We start from the raw sequence: 23215 nt of genomic DNA, 5'->3' as shown, positions 1-23215 counted from the left end.
CTTGGACTGTAACAGCTCCACCTTACAGATTCATGTGACTCTCCAACCATCACCTGACTATCTCTCTCCTTTCTATGGAAGCTGCTGTCAGGAAGGGTAACCAGGGAAGACTTGACCTGAAGTCAAATTTATGTTCAAGTAACGGAAGATATTCAGAAAAAGAGCACAGAGAACATTTGTCTACGTACTATACCATCTTTAAAACATCTCAACACTACACCCATGTAACACAGGCTTACAGATCGCTGACAACAAGACAATGTCCCCAGTCACTGATAAAGTGTGCCTTTGACCGGACCCTGAGAGATAAAGCAAGCCAACCTTTGGGACGGGAGGGGACAACGTACAGCGTCCTGCGCTTCTGAGTCTGTATCATGTACATGTCCTCATATTTACATGTGAATCCAGAGGTGAGTCAGAGAGTAAGCAGAAGGAGAACACTGTAATCAATGAGTCACTTTGCATAACCAAACTTCCTTTTACAAGCAACAGTGGGGCCCCTTCAGTGTGTAAAACCAGCACCCTATGATGGCCTGAGGTACTATAGGAGCCTTCCAAATAATCTGGGGCACCATGCAAAGAGGCATAGGTTTCTGCACCTTGCCACACTGGAGTTATCAGTATTTCCTAACTACAGTATCTGGAATACAATTGTATTAGGAAAAGCTCTACACAGATTGCAGCTAAAATCAAATCATGACCCACATAGCTTTTGTCCAGCCTGAACTTTTGTCTATCAACTCCAGAGGTAGGTTATGACTTTTACTTTAACTACAGCTTTATTACATCTTTACATGTGTACAGACAAATATTACACTAATAGAATACCATGAATTCAACAGTTGGGCATTTTACTACAGGCCAGACAAGGCTTTGCATATTGCCATGGTGAAATGTCACACACACTGACATGAAGAGATATATATATCATTTTCCAAAGGACAGGATACAACTGCTGCTTGCCTTGCCACACCCAGAGTAAACACATCTCAGCCATATTCATATATGACATGACACCAGCACACAGCGCAGAGCTTTCATTTCGAGCATGACACAAAGAGGACGGCCAAAGTTGTGACAATCGTTTACAGCCTGTAAAGAGCAAAATAGCTCATTTGTCTTGTTCTCACTGTATTACAGATGCACAAATGACTGATTACATAATGTGTGTAGTTGTGACAATCTTTTGTAAACCTGCACGTATCCAAAGCTCAAACATCATACCGCAAAATGCCTTTAAATGTTTGAACTCACTATTGTGCACAGTCGATGAGCTGGTACTCATTGGACCTCTCAAAGCATGCCTTCACTCCTTCGTCGTCCCACAGCTTCTTTGCATGATCAAAGAACTCCTGAGGAAAAGAAAAAAACACATTAGAAAAACAGACAAAAGACAATAACGCCAACAAAAAGACGTAACAAACTTGGGAGTACAATGTGATGAAGGGAAGGCCAGGGGCTTTGAAACCATTCATATTGATCCATCTAAAGATACTTCACGAACAGTCTCCTTTGTGAGCTCATTTAAGTCGTCATGCTTATATGTGTAGTCCACATTTAACTTTGGAGGGAACAATTCTTTAAAGTATAACAGGATATTGTCCAGAGTGTTAAAATGGTCATTGAATAAAGTTTACTTCATTTAGAAACATTCGGAAATTCTAAACATGTACTTGGAAAATGTGACTTAAAGTGCTGCCTACGGCAGGGGCAACGTATCGACGTAATTGATTACAAAAATACGTTGATTTGCATAATCAGGGTATATACAGGAATCCTGAAGTAAAATTCAATACCTTTTCATCATATTTTAAGACTGCTGCGCCACTTTGATCTGTAACCGGTTAAGTCTGAAGTAAATTTTTTTTAACAATTACTCTAGTAAAACAGATGTTGATGGTGAACATGTTGTTCTCAGGAGGGAGGAGGCGAGAAGGAGCACATACTGGCACCCTGGCATCCTGACTCTGGCTAAATCTGTCCATTGCAGATGATCCATCCACAACCTGAAGGAGGAGCTACTATAAATTAGTCTATTAGTATTATATAATAACATTATATTAAAAGTATATTGTTAATATAATAGTAAACTGGTGATAGATATTATTTATATGATGTTACTATACTTCATATAATAGTAGCCGACATATATAGCTTATCACTATTATAATATTAATTCCAGTTACATCAGTTTCATTTTGGGCTTGTTTTTATTCATTAACTTTGTGCAAGAAAAATGCTCTACATGGTAGTTAGTCCCTTCAATTTTAAGTAGGCTACAAACTTGTCAATAATCATAACTATTTATGTGGAATGAGTTCAGCATTTGGAAAGTTTGCTGTAACACATCAAACTTTTTTTTTAATGTCCCACTCCATTCAGGCTGTGATTAGTCTGTTCCCAAAAAGTGACATTCACAAGCACATTGGCCTTATGAAAAGTTGAACATGTTTCAATAAAAAGGTACCGATTAAGCTAAATAGCCAGCGGCCACAGAGCTCAGTCCAACTATGTTTTGAACGATTGGCACTGGGGGGTCCTACATGGTGAAAGATTACGGTCGGTTCGCACAGATCTATTTTTAAGGGCGTATGACAGTGAAATGCTCGCACTGTAGATCCCTGCACCTAACATTACACAGCAGAATCACACGTCGCTACGCCCTGCCTATCTATTCATTTTGGTTGTGCAATATCATATAATAATAATAATAATAATAATAATAATAATAAATACATTCACCCACACTTTTAGCACATTATTTGAGCAAAACATTTTGTCACTGTGAAAATCCTATCTACAAAATTTAATACCTTGTTAAATGGCGATTAAGACTTTAATATTTTTTAATGCCCTTAATTTTTGCAAAATTGATTTATTACCTTTTAACACTTTTGAAGACCCTGCGGACACCCTGATAATGTGCATTAGCGTGTAGCAATGAAGTGCTGCATCCATCTAAGCAGGGATTACCCCAGAGAACAAGCGGCAGCTAAAAAACGTCGCTGTAAGTCTGAAGTCGCCAAAAGTCTAAAGTCACCTAAAGTCTGGGAGTATTTTAGACAGCGACCCCACGACGCGGGGCTCTGTAAGATGTGCAAATTGGAAATGGCTCCTCACAGCAGCACAACAGCTATGCACGAACACTTCAAGCGACATGAACTCTTGAAGAAGAGCAAGACAGCGCCGCAAATCCGGTTTACTTTTTGTCTCCACACAAGCACGTTATAATATGATTGACAACACGAGGAACATGTTTCTGTTAGTAGTAGTGTTTCTTCATCAGTGTAAAAAGTAATTTCTGTAATGTCATGGTAACGTAATGTTACACCATGCGTCATATAACGTTTGACCATTTTATATTTTCCGTTTAATTCAACGTATGAGTAAGAAAATGGCTTAAACTAACACTACAATCTATTTTTGCATCTGTCTGTAAATCGTTTCACTTATTTTCTTTCTATTTTCATTTCTACTCATGCAAAACTACATTTGCCAGTGATTGTCTTACTGCATATTACTCCAGTGATTAAATAAATCCATGTCTTAACCATTTTAAGTTAAGTTAAGTACTTATTGCTGATTCTACAGTTCATGGAAAGGGTTCACATACAGTGTTTGAATTAACCTGTGAGTCACAGCAATCCTTTTGAACTTAAGATGAAGTATGTTTCTGATCAGGCATCCGACAAATATTGTCTGTTATTATTATTAACATCATAACAGCAGTGACGTGGAAATTAATTACTATTATCATTATTCTAATGTGCTTTATGTGTCTCTGAATAAAGAAAATACTGAATTATTCATTATATTGATCATGTAATAAAAAAATTATCTTTAGCATAATCAATAAATTAGTTGTTAGATTAATCGACTAATCTAAAAAATAATTGTTAGGTGCAGCCCTAGTGCTTTCGTGACAACTGGATCGATAAATAAACAAACAAACCGAATGGAAAATTTTATAGCCCATTTTGTATATACATTTATGCAAAGAGTATGAATTGGTCGTATATACAGTGTCTTATCTACACGCACCACACTTACAGGAACAGCTAGTTTGGTTCTGTCTAAAGTGAAAACATACGACTGTAACTATTTCCTGGTGAACAACAGCCAGGGATGGTGACCAGGGGCAGTTTCCCAGATTCTTGTTGTCAAAGTGAAGTTGCCAGGTTTGGTAGTGTGTACTGTACTATCGAGCCTGTTATAGGATATTCAACCCCATCTAGCAACCTGTGCTACAGCCGGAGATGCTACACAAACATGCTGGTGAAATAGTTCCTGCATGTAGCTCCCTGCCAAAACCACAAATTGTAATTTTTACATTCCTGTTCTGTTGTGCATGTGTTAAACAAACAAGATTCAACGTGTGAATTAGTGAGCTGTAGAGGTGCTGGCAGGTGTATTTTCTCAATTTGGACAGAGCTATGCTAGCTGTTTCCCACTGCTTCCTGTCTTTATGCTAAGCTTGGCTAAACACATCCCAACTCCAGCTACGTATTTAATGCCACCATTTCTTTTCACTATTTTAACACCTTCTCATATGTTGCCTTTCTAAGGAAAAGATGGTCACATCAAACTTAATGTAATATTCTTCTCATTATGACATAACAGCATAATTGTAGGCCACTCTGTAAAAAGTACTTGCATGCAGCACTGCATCAAAAATCTGTAATATCTTCTTATAAAAGTACAAGAAAAAGCTAACACAAGTACTTGCAATTAGTTACTTTACACCTCTCTAAGCAGTAGCAGAGAGAGGTGTTGAGTTCTCCTTCAGTTCCTCGATACAGGTTTATCCAGCAGTTCCTGAATTGAAACTCATGACTTTCTGGTCACAAGCTCTCTTCTCTAAACTGTAAGCTGAAGAATCAAAAGTGGTAAACTTGGATGCTTAACTTAACTGTGATCAAATTCAGATAACACTGCAAAAAAAAAATAAAAAATAACAAATCACATCTCCTAAAATATATATATAACCAGCAGCATCCAGAGGAATGACGCTGTAAATGACTATACATAGTCTCAGTGGGTGCATTATGAGGGGAACTCATCTTATCAATGACTTTGAGACATTTCCCAGGACTCTCTGTATGCCCTAAACAAAGATGATTGGGCTAATATCCCTCGTCGCCTCCTGTGCACATGTCTTTCTGGTGGGCTCCTCCTCTAGCCTGGAACTACCACATGACTCTCTGCACTCAGCACTGGCTCTGTGCTCTGACTGGAGAGAGGGTGAAAGTAGCCCCTAACCAGAGAGCGGGAGAAGGAGCCTGATAAATGATCACATGCTCCAGGAGATCTCCTCTCGGCAGATCCGGTGATCGTGGAGGAAATCCAGTCCGCAGAAGTCTCAGAAAAAGGAGACATTAACATTTTTTTGTTTTGTTACAGATGAATTAATCTAAACACAGATGCGATCATATTATCTGTGTTTCAGTGCGGTCTGCATATCAAGACATTATACCAAAGTATGAAACATTAACGCATTATTTTTCATTTTAAAACCATGGTTCAGTTTTTCCTGTAACGCAGAATTTATCTGCTCAACAAACTCTTGGTTAGCAAAGAAAATGGGGCCATATTTGCTTTCTTGCCTGTGTTTGCTTCCACTTCTGTTACAGTCAAACTTTAACACCCACCTCAACTAATATCAATAAGACTCAACAGCACTGATTACATTCTTCTGTTATTAGTTCTGCAGGTCTCGCCACATTTTAACACCAGCAGACATCGAGGGCTTAAAAAACCCAAAGAAGGGCCCGACAAAGCTTGCAAGCGTTGGGGCTGGATGGAGGGAGGACGAGGGGTAGAGGGTGGAAGGGGCGGAGTGGGGAAGCAGAGTGTGGTCCTCAGGGCTCTTTTCCACAGAGGCGTGTGACACTGGGCCTTTGAATAAATGCAGTGTGTGCTGCAGTGCCCTACAGAGGAACTGATAACACAGAAAGAGACCAGGAGGGAATTTGCTTTAACACAAGCTTTTTTAACTCTTTCCTGTGCTCTTCCCAGTCCACTTCCACTACCCCTCCATCACCAACCACGAGATGCCGGATCTCTGGTGGCACTGTTAGGACCAGTTCTCAGCTCAGCCTTAGCTTCAATGTTAATCAAGTTGGGCGTGTGAAGTAATATTTCACTTGAATCATATAGGTCAGGCTAACACTGAGAACAAAATGGCCTAAATATGATTCAACTTAGCAAAACAAAGTTGTGGAGCAAATGGCTTGCATCTTCCATCACAAGGGGACACTAGAATTCCTTTGGGTATAGTTTTAAAGAGACATTTGGCCTTATAAAAAAAAAAAACAACAAAAAAACACAGCAACATCTACAAACCTCAGATCCCTCCATACATAGCCAGCCAGACAAACCAGCCAGCTCTGCAGTCAACAATCATCACCACATTTATTGGATTTGAATAGAATATCTGTGTTAGATAACAGTCACCCAGCACAGAGAGAGACCTGACTTTCATGGGTTACCTCAGTTAAAGAGTACAGACAAATTTAGAAAAAGAGAGCGCAAAAGCAAAGGAGAGAGGGGGCGACTGTTCGAGACTGTTCATCTTTCATAACATGGTTCCAAAAACAGAGCAGCCCTCCGTCCCACCCTTTGCCCCACATCACGGATCCTCAAGTAATCAATTACAGGAAAAACAAATCACCAAGAAGCTAACAACAAGGGATGCTATAAAAGGTGTTACCCTTCACGGCTGTAGTGAAGAACAAAAGCAGCACAAAGCAGGTCACGTTCCTTAATATTAAGTCCTAATTATTTGTCGGCCTGTAAATTGACAACATTACATAAAGTTACACTGACAGTTGCTGATGTGTACAAGTTTAGCCCCCGTGTAAGATTTAAACCATTCATTGGTACAGTAATTCTGCACCAAAACATAAAACAGATGAGTTCAGGAATGGGTGGGGCTGGACATAACTTGAAGCTCACCTTCCACAATAGACCGTAATTCATATCTTGAAGAGGCCAAAACCCAAGAACAAACTTTTGTGGACCTAATACATGTCTTTTTGTTGTGAGTGTATATAAATAGCACAAACGGGTCTCAAATACTACTCAATAGTTTCAGTGACCTACTTGTTTTAGCATCAAATGGACAGGATTACATGTACTGTAGGCTTTACCATGTGTGAGGGAGAGAAAGCTACATGGTGCAAAAACAGGGCCCGGGGCTCATTTGAATTTGCTCCACTTCAGTCGACGGACACTGTCGGGTGGCTAGCATAGCTACCGCAGTGGCATTTGTTTCCATTTGCATAGACGACCGTTTGTATTGGTGCTTTCCTTTTTTTCCCCCCTCACGGGCCTACTGTTATCCCATGCTACTATAAGAAATGTTTTACAAAAAAGGATGCTTTGATGATAAGAGTACAGGCCAGCAAAGCTAAGCCTGGTGATTTACATTTACACAACAAGAGGAAATTGTCTTACAAAAGGTTCCCAGTCATGATGGTGCATGCAAAAAAAACATCCACCACATATATACTCTGTGAAAAGCTCACACTTTCAGTCTTATTTTGTTTAGAGGCATATACATGATCTATCTGTACCATAACCAGCTAAACATGTAGATCATGTGACTGTACATGAAGACATTTCATGGGAGTTTCACAGCAGAACGTTTTATAAAACACCACAGTAAATGTTGTGATTTCACGTCAACATGCCACACAGGAAGTCCCTTTAATCACTTAGAAGAGACACCAACTTCTCCAGCTTCCTATTTGACTAACCAGACACAGCACACCACAACATTGTTCGCTCTCAGGCTCTCAAATTTAGACGTCAAATTACGACATCCAATACTGTAACATAATTTGATTAAAAAAAACACTATATTTCCAGGACAGGACAGGACAGGACACAGCGATTAAGCTACGTAAAGCAAATTTATTGTGAAATAAGTTCAATAATGCAATGTTTAGGCAGCAGAGACGGGAAATATACAACAGAAAGGTTTTTCTAAGATTTTAGCCAGTAATATTCCCGATACAAAATACATGTAGGTTACAGAGGCACTTTATAAACAGTTTCAACAAATGTGGCAGCCAAAAGCAAGCTTAATGATTCATCTCCAACGGGCAGTAACGCATTTTTTGCATTTAATGGTGTGTTATATCGTCTCAGTAAGGTACATAATGACTTTTTGAGCATGATGATTGTACTGTGAAAATTAAGAGCCAAAATGATTAGTCGAATAATTGATTAATAAATCATTTGTCATCTGTCAAATGTCATTTCACTGCAATTCATATTTTAAACTAAATACTTTTGAGTTTGGGATTGTTAGTCAGAAACAAAGAGCCATTCTAAAGAGCTCACCTTGGGCTGTGGGATTTTTCACAATTTTCTGTTGTTACAGATAGAACAGCTAAATTTAGAAAACAACTGGCAGTTTAGCTGATGATAAGAATAATCTTTAGTTGCAGCCCTAGTAAAAACTTTCATAATTGTACAACCAAAGTTAATACTATCACCTTGTCCATCTTTACATATACAGCAAGTTATTCAGTGAAATGTAGGAAGTCAAAGATTATTGTCTCCTTCTTCACATCCATCGCAATACATCCATACAAACAACTAGCAAAACTGAACATAACATTTATCAAGACAAGATTTCGCTTAAAAATTAGAGTTCGAAATGAATGAACTTGGTCCACCATGACATCACCTCTCCAAAGGTTTCCAGGTAAAACATACTTCCACATTTCACAACGGCGCCAACAGGTGAAAGCCACAGGTTACCGATTGGCCACGTTCCTGCACTGCCGTATTGGATATCACGCCTGGTGGCACTGAGTGACAATGTAGTGGTGACACTGACGGCACAAGTGAAGCCTGAGACTGATGACAAGCACAGACACTCCAAACAGAGCCATGTTGTTCCCTTTGGCCTGGTCGGGCCTGGGAACTCAACGCCGGCTCTCCCCATGGCCCCGGCCCTCACAAAGCACAACATCACAGCAGCACAGACTACTGCTGCCCTGTTAACACTCTCACTGTCAGGAAATCTTTTTATGGGATATTCCTGTGACGTAGCATTGATTAAAGTTGCCGAGAGGGAAGCTGGGAAACATGCGAAAGGTGTAAGGTGGCAATGCAAAAACAACTCCACTTTAAGGACCGAGTGAAGTGATGGGATGGATAAGACCTGAGAGCAACTGCAAGAACCAAAAAAACCCAGTGTGTACCCTGTCCACAGGGCCTAAATGTTAGCTAGATTAAGGGGCCTTGTTGGAAAAGTCATATGCCAAATTGTGGTTAAGAGATAAAACACACATGTGAAATTGATTCCTCTTCATCCTTTTCTATATAGTGACCTACTGCAAACTTCATATATGAAGCTGAAGAACCAAAGATAAAAGAAGTAGGAGCTACAACTGATAATTACTTTCATTATCCATTAATAGATTTTTAAAATAGTGGAAATTGTCTTAAGGCTGCCATCTTCAAATGTCTTGCTTTGTCCAACAAACAGTCCAAAACTCAAAGACATTCAGATTACAATTATATAAAACAGATATATGCAGCACATCCGCACCCTTGAGAAGAACTTGGCATTTTTGCTTGAAAAATAACTTCAACGTTTGATCAATATCAAAATAGTTTCTCAATATTTTTTTGTTAACTGACTAATCAATTAATCAACAAACAGACTCAGGTCTAAAAACAATCTTTTTCATATTAAAATAAACAGCAAGTTAAACTTAAATGTTTATTACCTCAGGTACAACATGATAAGAAGAAAGGGACCACTCTCCAACATAATCAACAGCAAAAGTACTGATCAATACACCACAAGGAGACTAATCATGCACTCATAAATAATAGCATGTTAATATTTTCATTTTTGGTTCCTATAAAAGCCCAAAGTGTTTTAAAACCTTCAAGAGTCTATCTACAGCTCTGTACTGTACTGATAGATATTTGTCATTCTTATTTTGTGTTGCTGCAAAGCCAATGTCAACCAAGGAACACTTTCAAAATTATGTAAAACATTATCTACATTTCCAACACATGACCTCACTCTATCGAATGGCTGATCACACACTGAAAGGAATCCCATGTGCTCCACCTTGCATTCAAATCTACATACAGCACATTGGGTCCAGCTACGAAGGCTGATCAAACCTTTAACAAGCACTGCTAACTTGAATGAAATCAACAGTTAGTTTCTTCAACTAACTGTTGATTTCATTCAAGTTAGCTGACATTTCCATTCATAGCTTATTAGCTAAAAACAATGCCCTTAGTTTTGGTTTCTTAAAAAGGACCCCACAACATCATAAAAAGGAGTCAATTAAAGAAGAAAGGCAACATTAGGTCTGTTGTAGCAAAATTACATCAGACATGCCTGAGCTATATCAAGATCTACATTGGGCTCATAAAAACAGTAAATGCTCTCATCACATACCATCTAACACCCACGCAAACACAAATGCACGTTAAGAAAGACAAAAAAACAAGTATGTACTTTCACATCTGCACACACACAGAAACTTTATGAAGGTCTTACCTGTGAATAGTCAAAGTCAGAGAGAGGTGCTATGCTTTTGATGTATTCGATTCTGAATTGGTCCTCTGGGTTGGCTAGCGGGACAGGGGGTATTAAAGTGCTCATCGCAGACACTATAGTCTGCAAAGCAGAAGTTGTGTGGAAAAAAAAAAACAAGCATTAACTAGGATGAATACAGGGGGGAAAAATCCGTAAGCCTGTATAATAATCAGTAAAATGGGATTGCAGTGGGATTCAGTGTAACAACAGAGACATTGAGCGCATTTGGGAAGTGATACACATGAAACTTACCACTATGGCATCCTTCACGTTTTTCCGAATATCTTGGATTTTCTGTTTCTTTTCTCTGCATGGGGACAGAATAGATGTGTGAGACACTGGTTACGAAAAACACACATTAACCACAGTGGACAACAAAAACTTTATCATCAAGGTGGTTATGAGTAAGATAGGGGTTACTGCCAGGTTAAGACTGTATACAGTGGCAATGTATACAATTATAAAGTACAGGTATTGGGGCTGGGTGTATGTACCAGTGGAGCGCAGGCAAGAGTGAAATGCAGGATGTGGCTGAGTAAAATGCAAAAGTAAAGGCATACGATGGGCTGGAGCCAAAATATTTCTCTTTTGATAATCTTGAAAATGCTAAGTTATGCCTCCTATCCTATAAAATCCAGCCTCCCCTGGATAAATACTTTAAATGTATATGCATTTATGTATATGTATGTATTTTCATACAGTTACAGGACTCTGATGTACTAGGCCTGTTTAAAATAGACCACTGGTAAGATCAATGCCATGCAAGGCCTTGCAGCAAAACAAATCATCAATAGGCCTGTGTCGATCACAACCTTTCACCCTCTCACATGAAACAGGAAACAGTGAATTATTTGGCATCTGTGTGACACTGAGATCCTCACATATGTATGATAACTGTACATGTACACGAAGGAGGAAAAAAGAGAGAGGGGGAGAAAAGATATTAGCTGCTTTGCATGGGATACTGGGCCCAACAGGCGCTGCAGTGCCTGGGGAGAATCCATTCACAGGCTATATCCTGGCGTCGACAGTGTTATTCATTAGGAGATAAGCTATAAGAATAAGCATTAATGTAATATCTGAGCCGTTAATGTAGCTATTTAATAAACGTATTGAATAGCACTCACTCCGCGTTGAAGCCGTTGACGTGTAGAATCCTCATCTGCTTCACAATGGTGCTTTTTCCGGACTCTCCCGCACCTTCGAAAAATAGACATAAAAATATCACCAAATGATCACGAATAGATACATCCAGGTTGCCGTTAAACCCATAAATGTTTTGGAAATGAAGCCAGCTAATTGTAGGCTCTGGAGCTTCGCTTCCATCAATATCCACCCCCATGACATATTATTGCAAGCGCTGTCAAATGGGGCTACGTGTTCGGTAAACGAAAGGGATTACGGTTAGCTTACATTTCAGATAGCCATCACATATAAATCAGCCTTACCCAGTAATAAGAGCCTGTGTGTGGCTTTATACGCTTGTCTTTCCTTTTGCAACTGTTTTTCTATCTTTTTATTAGCCTCTCGTTGTGCCTTTTCGTCGATGCGTTGATCTTCAGTCTTGCTGTTGCCCAAACAACCCATCTTCCGTCGCCCTAACCCTTCCTTGTGGAATCGTAAAAAATATAAAATAACACCCGGGATGATATTGTGGTGTAAAATGACACAGGAATGAGTCTAATGTAAAGTAAAAAAGGAAAAATCTCTGCGAGGCTTCTCCGTCGGAGGGAGGAATATGTTCCCCGTTACAATTCCGCTTTTAGCCGCAGCCAACCGTCATCCAAACCGTTTGTTAGTTCACAAGCCAACGAAGAATAACGACTCGCTTCAACGAAGAAATATCAAAAATACATATAAATAAGAAGAGAGAGAGAGGGTTTTCAATTTCTGGGAATCCAGTCAACTGTTCCTATCGCGTCTCCAACCACTCTCTTCTCTTCAGTATTTTTTTCTATCTGAATTTCTATCAGTATTTCTGTCTCTTTAACTCAGCACTGCCTCTCTCTGTGGCACCAGGAAGTAACCGTGGACCGTGGAGGTAAAAAACAAACCTGCGTTAAACTGTAACATTAACAACCCGCACTGATATATCATTTTATAACTTGTGTGGCTAAGGGAGAGGAGCCATTCCCAATTCAGTCCTTCGCTATCCTGCTATCAAACTAATCGGCAAAGGGGTGGAAACCCGGACGCCTCTCTGCTGGTTTACAGAGGGGCTGGGTCTCTTCTTCTTCTTAGCTTCCAGTGCCTGACCCAAACTGGCAACCCATTTACACTGTCTCTGTGTGTGCGTTGGGCTTTTCCTATCTCTGTTGTTCATACATTTCAGGTCTGGGTGCCATCATGGTAGTTGTACAGTGCAAGAGGACTAGTAGTACGTGGTGTAGGAAGTACTCAGACCCTTTACTTTAGTAAAAGTAGCATTACCACAGTTAAAATGAAACTACTCTGACTGTGGGTTGTCTTAAGTAAAAACACAGAGGTATAAGCAACTCAATGTACTTAAAGTATCAAAAGTGAAAGTACTCATTGTGCAAAATGGCCCCCTTCAGAGGTTTGTACTGTATTATTATACATATTAAATTATTTGATTACAATTGTTGTATTGCCATGTAAGTAGTATTTTTAATGCAAATTCAACTACTTCATCTTGTAAAATTACTTTTTACTCCACTTCATTTTTCTTACAGTAACTTGTTACTTTTCAAATTACAATTTTACATACAAAACATGTGATGGGTTTAAACAACCTAACAGTATATAAAATAGTTAGCTCCACCTCGAACAGCTACAACAGTTATATGCTGTTTACACATTAATATATCAGTAATACTAATCTAATATAAGAGTATAAAACTCACTTTTCTCAATTTTGAGTACCTTTACTTTTGATACTTTAAGGACATTTTGCTAATAATACATACTTTTACTTATTTTCAATGTACTACCTATAATGGAGTATTTCTACTTTTACTTAAGTAAAGGATCTGAATGTTTCCTCCGCCACTGAGTAAAAGTAGTAACACCTAAGCAGCATGTTAATGTTATATCTGATAGAGGTGGAGGTCATTTGAACTACTTTATATACTGTTGGTTGTTTATCTAAAGTACTGCATCACATTATATATGTATTTTATATGATTACTTGTTTTGTTTGTAAAACCCACAAAGTAACAATTGCTGTCGAAGTATAAACTTGAAATACGCTAGTACAGTAAAAGTACCTCAAAATTGTACTTGTAATGTCAGTATAACGTAAAGAGACACTGTGCCACTGTAATTTATTAAATAATATAATATATAATAATATAACTGACAGGGCTCACTCTGTTGCATGAGTACTTTTACATTTGATACTTTACATTTGTACTTTTTCCTTAAAAAAAATTAAAGTGACTTTTACATGTAATGGAGTATTTGTACATTGTTGTATTGCGTCTTTTACTTGAGTAAAGGATATGAGTACTTCTTCCTTCACTGCAGTAACGACTAACTAAATGTGTGTCTATTGTAGGCTCATTAATCAAGCATTAAACTATCTTATAGACCGGTGATACCCAACCTGGGGGTCAGGACCCGTCCTAAAGGGTAATGAGATAAATTTAAGATGTCACAATATAATTAACAAAATCAGAAAGAAGAAAAAACATATTATTACTAGTTGAACTTTTCACGCTTTCTTCTTTTTTCTTGTGAATTCAGGATTTGACCTCTTCAAGCCTCTAAAAAATCTTCAGAATTAAGAACCTGAGAAGGAAGAATCGCATATTGGTCTGCTGATTGATTGTCATAACTTGTAGACATGCACAAACAGTGACAAGTGGTGGCAAGTAGACACAAGTTGTTTAAGAGGGTGGGGGAGGGTCCCTATCCAGAAGAGTTGGGAACCATTGCTATAGATTAGGCCTCATACAAACCCGTAGTACCCAAAAGAATGAATTTTTACCCTTGAGACGTAGAGCCCTGCAAAACTGGCTGTCCAACTGCATGCACTAGCCAGAGCATGACAAAATCATAGCAAAGTCATGAGCTTTACAGAGTACATCATCTTCAAATTGTAGTGACACCAGGAAATCAGAAAGACATTCAGTTTCTTTAGGTCACCATTAAGTCATCATTAAGCCTGTCACAAAAATGGGTATTACAAGAATAATATAGTTATACCTAAGGCAACAAAAAGAAAGACCATTGATAAGGTTTACAAAAAACTCCACATGATAACACTATCAATCATTAATATACTTGTCTCACATATGTCCCAATTTTGCCAGTAAGAAAAATAATTGCTTTCAACACATCTCATGCCAACCTTTTTTCATAAATGTTTACCTGCCAGACTATGAAATAAATGAACGCTAAATTAAGGATTATTTGTCTAGACCTCACTTGGGGAATAACATTTCATAACACCTACTGTATAGTCACAGACATATTTCCAAATATCTAAAAAAATTTAAAATAAATAAAAAGGCCATACATCACAATAGCTACAATCCGGCAGTGAATTTCATGCGTTTGCCTATAAGGAGGAAAGAGAAAAACTGTCACTGTTGTTGTGATTATTGTCTGACATTGATGTCTAGTTTGCTGTTGTGACTTCCTCTTCACTAGACCAAAATTGGGTGTGGGTTTGTAAAGGGTTGACTTTTCATTCACCGACGCTGCACTTTACATTTAGGCTACAATTGTGTTCTTTGTAGGTAACTGTAGCAGACTTATTTCCTTATTAATGTCTCTCTCTGAGACAGAGAAGGAAGTCTTTTCCATTCAAAAGCAACTAGTTAAAGTTGGTAGGCCGGCCTTCACATTGAGGTAATGCTAGGCTAACGTACAATACTACACTACTGCATTCAGGTCAGAAGAAATTATACATGTACTGTATTCTTATATAACAAATTCTCACAGAACCCCCCAAAACTACGAGCCATGTCATGAACTATTATTTGTATAACACATACAATGAGTGTGCTGTTATTGTCTCCATTATGCAAATACATTGCAAATACTTGTTTCATGGAGGGACATGTGTGAAACAAATTTGTGCAGGCAAATCACAACTGGAACCCTCACTTCACCTATAGTGGTGTGAAAATATCACCACCCCCTCACACCCACCCCCAACCAAAAGGAATAGAAAAAATACTGTCTGCCCACCTCAGAAAGCAAGGTCAAAACCAAGTGACTGGCCCACATCACTCTCTAGTGGTTAGAGACAGCACCGCATACATGCTGTAACTACCCTATGAATGATACAGAATCAGGTTTGGTTGCATAAATTATCAACCTTTTTGATATTGGGGGTTTCTATAAAGATGTTTATCATGTGTACTGTTTAGAATGATTTTGTAACAGTACAAATTTAGAACCCAATCCTGGTACAACATGCAACTTACACAAGTGGGGTATGGAAAAACTTGAAGTATCTAGTGCACATACACTGAGAAGTGACTTTTCAGTGAACTAGGAGAAATGTCCAGCAGTTAAATCTTTGAAATGGAAACTTCTTCTCTGTGATAAAACCATATCCGATTATTATTTAAGATATTTTATTTGTATATCTCTTTAAAACATGTATGGAGGGGAGCATTAAAGTATCGTTAAGAGAGTAATAGTAGTTAGTAGTTATCTGTCATAATTAATGTCTCTGTCGGTTTATGTGCATGTGCAGTGTTGGAAGAAGTGTTCAAACTCTTTGCTTAAGTAAACATAGCACTGCAACAATCTAAAAATACTCTACTCTAAGTCATTTCTGTTTAAAGTCTGACAAAGATGTTTTTACTATTTTCAGACTGATAGTGGACCTGTACTGCAAAATGGCAGCCACACTGCCATTGTTTGGGGTTTGATTCCCAAACTCTGGCAGTTTAAGGCCCTTAAAAACAGCTGCTAATCAATGACCATCTCTCAACAATGCACAGTTTTATTTTGGAAATATAACAGAGGCTTTGCAAAATTATTGCACTTAAATAAATACATTAATATATAATCAAATACACAGGCTTTCTGGTTGGGTAAAGATTATAACTGTTACAATAACTCTTACCACTTAAAAGTTCTTTTCTATGTCTAAATCTTCTACACTTATTTACTAGTCCCGGCTGCAATTCAAGCACGTACTGTAGAAACGGGGCACAAATCCAAATGATATCCAGCTAAAATTAGCCTCCTGGAATTTTCTGAGGCTGGAAAGAACTTTATAGCACTCTCTTTAGGGACAAATGCTCTTGATAAAGTGTAAATTATACAGTAAGCAAAACCTGGAGCACAAACATAGTCCAATGTCTATGTCTGCTGTGGTAGGTTCACTTTGATTCAGCTGATACAAGTATCCACTATCAGTATCATAAATATGACAATAATTCATACTCCAGCACGTCCTGTTGGTCATTACATTAACTGGGATCTCTGTGCAGTTAGTAGCAAAGTTCAGCAATGGTCAATGATAAAACTCATTTAGGCAGAAGCAAAGTTCACCTGACTCTACGTGTTTCAAAAGGGGAGGGCCAACAAGACTATACTTTCCACTGTGTGCTTCTGTGGATGAGTAAGCTTTTCCAAAATATGGCTTCACGTACAGGACAATGGCACAAAAAACAAAACAAAGAGGGAAAAAAACAGACAAAACACGACAATCAGTGACTTCCAACAAGCTAGTCATTGCCCTGCCTACTTCATTTGAGTGATCATTTCTCTCAAGTGTGCTATATTGCTAGCAGACTGTTGTCCAGGCTCATGAAGGGTGATAAGACTGAGATATGAAATGGCCAGTTAAGGACATCTAGGAAAGCTGTAACAGATATTATCACATGGCCTGTACAGAATCTGATCCAAGAGACCATAAACAATAAAGGAACTTCCTTTCCAAGAAATAATAGGAACTTGCCTTCCAGCTCCCGTCGCAGTATTCCTGTATTTATATACTTAAGTGTAAAGTCTAAAGTAACTATTAAAAGATTTCAGAATTGTCCTCTGGTGAAATGTGTTGAATAATAAGTTGTTAAAGCATTTCTACAGGCAGTTTTGGAATAACAGCATTATATTAAGTAGAAGTCTTTTTATACCTTCCATGACTGTAACAATTTGAACACAAAATGTATCATGTATCACTTCACTTCACATGTCACAAAGTTGTATTTGAAGGCTGAACTCCAGTGGCAACATCACAACCTTATTTTGGTTAACAGAAACCATCTTGCTTTGCAATTAATAGATGGCTGAAGGACTACATCAATCTGTTTAATTTGGAGAGGCCGTCTTAAAGACTTATAGGAGCCTGCCAGACACTGGTACAGGTTCAGAAACGTTTTGGAGATGTACCCTAACATGTTTTTCTGTTATGCCATCAGTTATATGTACAAAATACTTAATGGCTAATTCATCTCCTACAGATTGACACATCGTTTAATCATCTGGTCATTTCAGCTGTAATATTTATTTAAAATGTTGTATTGCCATGTGGCCCTGCGATGGACTGGTGACCTGTCCAGGGTGTACCCCGCCTTTCGCCCGATGCCAGCTGGGATAGGCTCCAGCCCCCCACGACCCTGTACGCAGGATAAGCGGTTGACGATGGATGGATGGATGGTTGTATTGCCATACCATGTCTAACTAAAGAAAGCTAAAACAAAATCTACAGTTTTCAAAAAGTCCAATCAGGCTTCCAATCAGGCCACTTTACTTTGAGACATTTGATTTATAAAGCTTCATTTGGGCAGGTTTACTGTACCAGTTTGAATCAGAGCAGGTGATATTTGTGCTTTTAAACTGAAAATTAGTTTTCACATTCAGTATATACCTATACTTTTAGAGGTATTTGTGGTTTATTTCCAAAGAAAAGAAAAAGGTTTGCCATTTCTGAACCTAAACCCTCCATTATTTGAAAACAAAACCTTAAAATTTAACAATATGAGACATTTATTATCAATTATGTTATGATTTGTATATGGACATGTTATAAAACCTATCCAGAATTTGATAAATGAACTATCTATAAAATGATCAATTGTCCACTTGTGTCGTATACTGTAAGATACCAAAAATATGATTTCATATGATCAGACATTACAAAATATATTAACTACAACAGTAACTATAAATATGACTAAAACTGATGGATTCCAACTCTAGCACAAGCCTAACATGGCAGACCGTTTAGGATAAACAATACTTCCTTATGGCTATCATTCAACTAAATACCTGCAGCAAATACAAACAGATAAAGTGACCCAGATTAGCTAGCATACATTGCCTTGAAATGTAACACTATTTGAAAGGTGTCCACTTTCAGAGGAACACAAACCACCTCAGTCCTCTGGCATGCAACAAGAGTCCTACTGTGAGACCTGGAAGGTATAAAGTCCCGAAGGCCTCTTAAGAAACATCAGAAGTGGCCTGCGGCTCGTGCAGAGCCTCCGGGGTGTATCAGGACAGACAGCTCTGAAAATAATTGTGATTCTGTTGTGGTAAAGAAAGCCGCCCAAACCATAATGACACAGTAACACACACTCTGTATATCTTTCAACAGTAGCTCATGGAAGAGTGCATGACACTTCCCTGTGTGACTTCATTAGGATGAGCCATTTCTTCCTGTGTGTAATTAGTGCAAGCTGTTTACTCAGGAAATTGAACTGGTAGCCATTTATTATATAGAGTAACAAAGCATAACACTGTTTAAAGGAAAGCAAATATATGCAATATGGTATTAAAGTGCAACTGTCAAAACTGAAAGTGGATGAGTTCTGTTATTATTTATTTATTAAACGTGTCTACATTTAAACATTGTTTTCATCATCGAGGTAGCTGTGATGACACTTAAGCTCCTGTTCCTAACCAAGAGTTTCTCTATTGAAAGTTAAGCAATGACCTTTTTGAACTTGTACTGTGGCAGCCTACATGTAAAATATAGAGACGGTTACTGCATGTGTGATAAAAATAACACGCCCTGTTATTTATATAGACACAATTAAACCGATAAGGGCCAAGACACTTATTTTGAATGAATCAAATCAGTTAAGACTGTATCTAATTATAAATCAGTCTCTCTCTATAAAATGCCAAAAATAATGTCCAACTGACATTACAAGTTGCCAAAAACCTAACTGATGCCTTAAAATTGATTATTTATGGCAATATGACCAGAAAGCAGCTGACAAAAACCTCCATATGAAAATACTAAAGCCAGCTATTCTTTGCAAATATCAAGCTGTAATCAGGACACCCACACTAGTCTACTAGACTATAATCTATGTTACACTATGTTGTACAATACTCTACTGTACTACAGGCCACTATACTACACTCCAATCTACTATACTTTACATGTATTTGTTGAAAAACCTTACTACTATGTGTGCAACAGTTAGTTAGTTTCATCTGATGTCCCTGAACAGATCAGACTTGTCGCACCACACCACTGGCCACTATACTACAATATACAGTACTCTATCACTATCGCTACTAAAACATAAGTTAAGATAAATTAAGCAATACTATACTATACATTTATTTATTTAAAAAACTTAATATAAATGTTTAACAGTTAGTCAAATGCTTACTTCATCTGTAGTCCCGTACAGAGGTCACACCACTGGCCACTCATACCGTGTGCTTTTACTAGTTTTCAGAGCAAACATGACCCAATAGTCAAAAGAAGAAAAAGTGGTCACTATACGTTTTTGTGTACTCTATATTACACTACACAGCATCCTACTATACTATACTACGGGACACTATAATCAAATTACTCATACTGAACCACTAAGAAACCTAACTTTAAATGTGCCACAGTTCTTCAAAAGCCTAATATCCCTCTGTTGTACCTAGACATATGTCACACTACGCCACAGGCCACTGTACTGTACTATTCTATACTATACTACGTTATATTCAGGCCCTGTAGCCAAAGCTAAATGGTCTCTATGAGTACATCAAAGGTAAAAACTACTAAACTATGCTCTATATTACACTATACAACATTCTGCTATACTATACTACAGGCCAGAATACTACAGTACACTACCACTATGCATTATTGATTGAAAACCCTTATTGTAAATGTTCAACAGTTAGTCAAAGTGCTAGTTGTCCCTGGACAGATGTCACAACACACAAAATGCCACTATAATTCACTTAATATCTACAATGCTGTACTATTCTACACTATAGGCTACCATATTAGGCTATACTATGTTGGTTTCCAGATCAACCCTTGCCCAGGAGTCGGAGTCTAAATATTTTTGTGCACTAAAGCATACTAAACTGTACAAGTTACTAGTCTATCCTACAGGCCACTACACTAACCTATTTTCTACTACAATATTGATTTGTTTGAAAAACTTGATCTAAAGTTCCTGCACAGACACACTCTTACTTTGTACTACACTATGTTAGTTTTTAGAGAAAACTTGGCCTTAAAGACAAAAGCTATAAGTGGTTTCTTTACCTATTTGTATACTAAAGCCAGCTTAGTTATACTCTCAATAACACTATACAACACTGTACTATGCTACAGGCCACTACTACTATATACTCTACTATACTACATTGTACGTGTTGAAAAGAATTACTGTAAATGTGCCACACTTAATCAAAAGGTACCTGTAGGTCTATAGTCTACACTATACTTTACTTTCCTATAGGCCTACTATGAGAGTAAACATGGCCCAATAGCCACAAGCTAAGTTGTGTCTGTAAGCCTGGTCTTTATGATAGGGTACATTATGCTTAATTGACTTTTCAAAATTCCTCATAACCCCAAATGTAGCCTAAGAGTAACAGGACATCCGGCCCTGCTAAACGTCCATCTTCATCATTTGTCATTGACAGCCTTAGGGGGTAGTCTTCACTGCCAAGCCAACAGATGTGGCAATAGGCCTCGCCAGAGTAGTGACATAATTTGTGAAAAGGCCAGTACCTTTTGGATTTCTATTAATAAAACGGCTCCCTAGTCCAACAACAACATAGAGGGACACAACCTACCGAGCAGCAGCAGCCGATGCGTCTGTTTATACTCCCGTTTGAGCTCCTTCAGCGCCCTGTCAATATTCTTACTGACTTTCTTCGCCTCCTTCTCGGCCTCCTTCTCCTCCACCAGCAATTTGTCCCAGTTTTTCTGCTTTTGGGTGTTAGTCTTTTGCAACAGCTGTAAGCGTCGGCCGCGGTCTTTCCCTGTCCCCTTACCGCTGCCTCCCCCTCCTCCGCCACCACCACCACCTCCGTTTTGTATGAGCACACCGTCGGTACCGGTGTCTCCACAGCGGTGCTCCCCGGCCGAGAGCCTGGCTGGGTCCCCGGTGCGCACCGGGCCGCCGCCGCGTAGCGACGAAGTCTCCCCGCATCCCCCGGTGTCCTCCTGGCGAGCTCCCCCGGCGCGGGTCGGCACGGCGGCGTCCGGAGGCTGGTCCGAGTCCGAGGTAGCGTTGGAGATAGAGCCGCTCAGGTCCCCGAAGAGCCGGGGACGCAAACTGTAGCACAGCCCCATGTTGAAACCAATATTTGTCTGTGAATGTGATTTTTCATAAATTAAAATATCAAAAAAAAAATCGCCGTTACGCCACAAGCCCTAGCGAGCCATCGTCACATTGGAGCTCCAGCGGTGCGATTTAAGTCCGAATATGAGCCCAAAATGTGAATGAATTATGCTCCGACATTTGCTATATGTCATTTTGCATTTTCCCCAGTCAGCCTTCGCTTCGTAGTTAGTGGATCACCTGATCCTTTAGTGGACACTGCGGGTCCATCTTACCGTAAGTAACCAAAAGCACAACCTTGGGAAAAAAACGCTGCTATCCGCTGCGCAGACAGTCAACAATCTGACTGCACAGTTGTTAGGTGCAATGCACGGCACGTCGTGTTACTACAGTATGGCCATTTCGAGAATGCTGGTCATGATTTTCATTCCTCACATTTCATGCCTGCATGTCTAAAGACACACACTGCACTGTAGACAGTGAATCTGCTCTTTATTATCAGACAAGCGGCACACTGCTTTTACTTTCGCCTATATATTATTATTATTTGGCCCCATTAATGTTTTTAATAAAATTACAAGCCTAAAATAATTTAAACCTCTAACACAGTTTTTCAGTTGACTCACGCCCAGATTATTATAATCCTTTAAGGAATTAGTGTGTGCCCTAACACAGAGATCTTACACATAGACTGGTAGTAAAATGCTTTACATCAGCCTAATATCATTTGTTTATGTCAGCCTTTTGATTAATTATTTTGTTATTAATGCGATGTTTTCTAAATTCCCATAACCCAAGTGTTATTTATCAGTTCTATAAATATACAGGACCTATTTTGAGCCTCAAAGCAGTCCAAGTGTCCCTGTGAATATTTATATATTTATGGAACGCACCACATGGGAACGAAATATCTGGTCTACAAATTCGGGTCCTTGGACATTTCAAGGGTCCTTGGGTTGGCCTCACGTGCTTCCTATGAAACTAAGAAATTCTGTTTAAGTCAAATGCAGTAAAACTTACCACAATACATACATATATATTTTGATACTTCCTTCAATGTGGCTGTTTGTACAAAAACACACTGTTTTTGTTTTTTAGATAGAGGCCACTGGAATTAAGTACTGATCGGGGTCCATTGCCACATATGTACTCCTTATGGGTTAAA

General features: G+C 38.7%; 1 protein-coding gene and 1 long non-coding RNA gene across 4 annotated transcripts in view; one reads left to right on the top strand and one right to left on the bottom strand.

The window, feature by feature from the left end:
• LOC123972379 (guanine nucleotide-binding protein G(olf) subunit alpha) overlaps positions 1 to 22290 on the bottom strand; it is a 45707-nt gene extending 23417 nt beyond the window's left edge. Inside the window, exons 1-5 of one of the 3 annotated variants that reach the window (XM_046051861.1) lie at positions 21560 to 22290; positions 11707 to 11779; positions 10832 to 10886; positions 10541 to 10660; positions 1255 to 1352 (exon numbers count right to left, since the gene is read on the bottom strand). In XM_046051861.1, coding sequence (XP_045907817.1) covers positions 1255 to 1352; positions 10541 to 10660; positions 10832 to 10886; positions 11707 to 11779; positions 21560 to 22061 — 848 coding nt within the window. In that variant the 5' untranslated portion in view covers positions 22062 to 22290. Of the gene's footprint in view, positions 1 to 1254; positions 1353 to 10540; positions 10661 to 10831; positions 10887 to 11706; positions 11780 to 12027; positions 12800 to 21559 lie in introns of those variants that run through there. The other 2 variants (XM_046051862.1, XM_046051863.1) reach the window with 2 other exon arrangements.
• LOC123972381 lies at positions 12414 to 14398 on the top strand. The gene is made up of 3 exons (XR_006825407.1): positions 12414 to 12620; positions 14097 to 14170; positions 14285 to 14398. It is a non-coding gene; the product is annotated as an uncharacterized LOC123972381 (long non-coding RNA).
• Positions 22291 to 23215: the final 925 nt, after the last annotated feature.

This window comes from Micropterus dolomieu, linkage group LG06, assembly GCF_021292245.1.
Source record: "Micropterus dolomieu isolate WLL.071019.BEF.003 ecotype Adirondacks linkage group LG06, ASM2129224v1, whole genome shotgun sequence".
In the NCBI taxonomy this organism is placed as follows: Eukaryota; Metazoa; Chordata; class Actinopteri; order Centrarchiformes; family Centrarchidae; genus Micropterus; species Micropterus dolomieu.
Note: the sequence above shows the minus strand (reverse complement) of the source record. Positions and strands in the feature narration are given on the sequence as shown.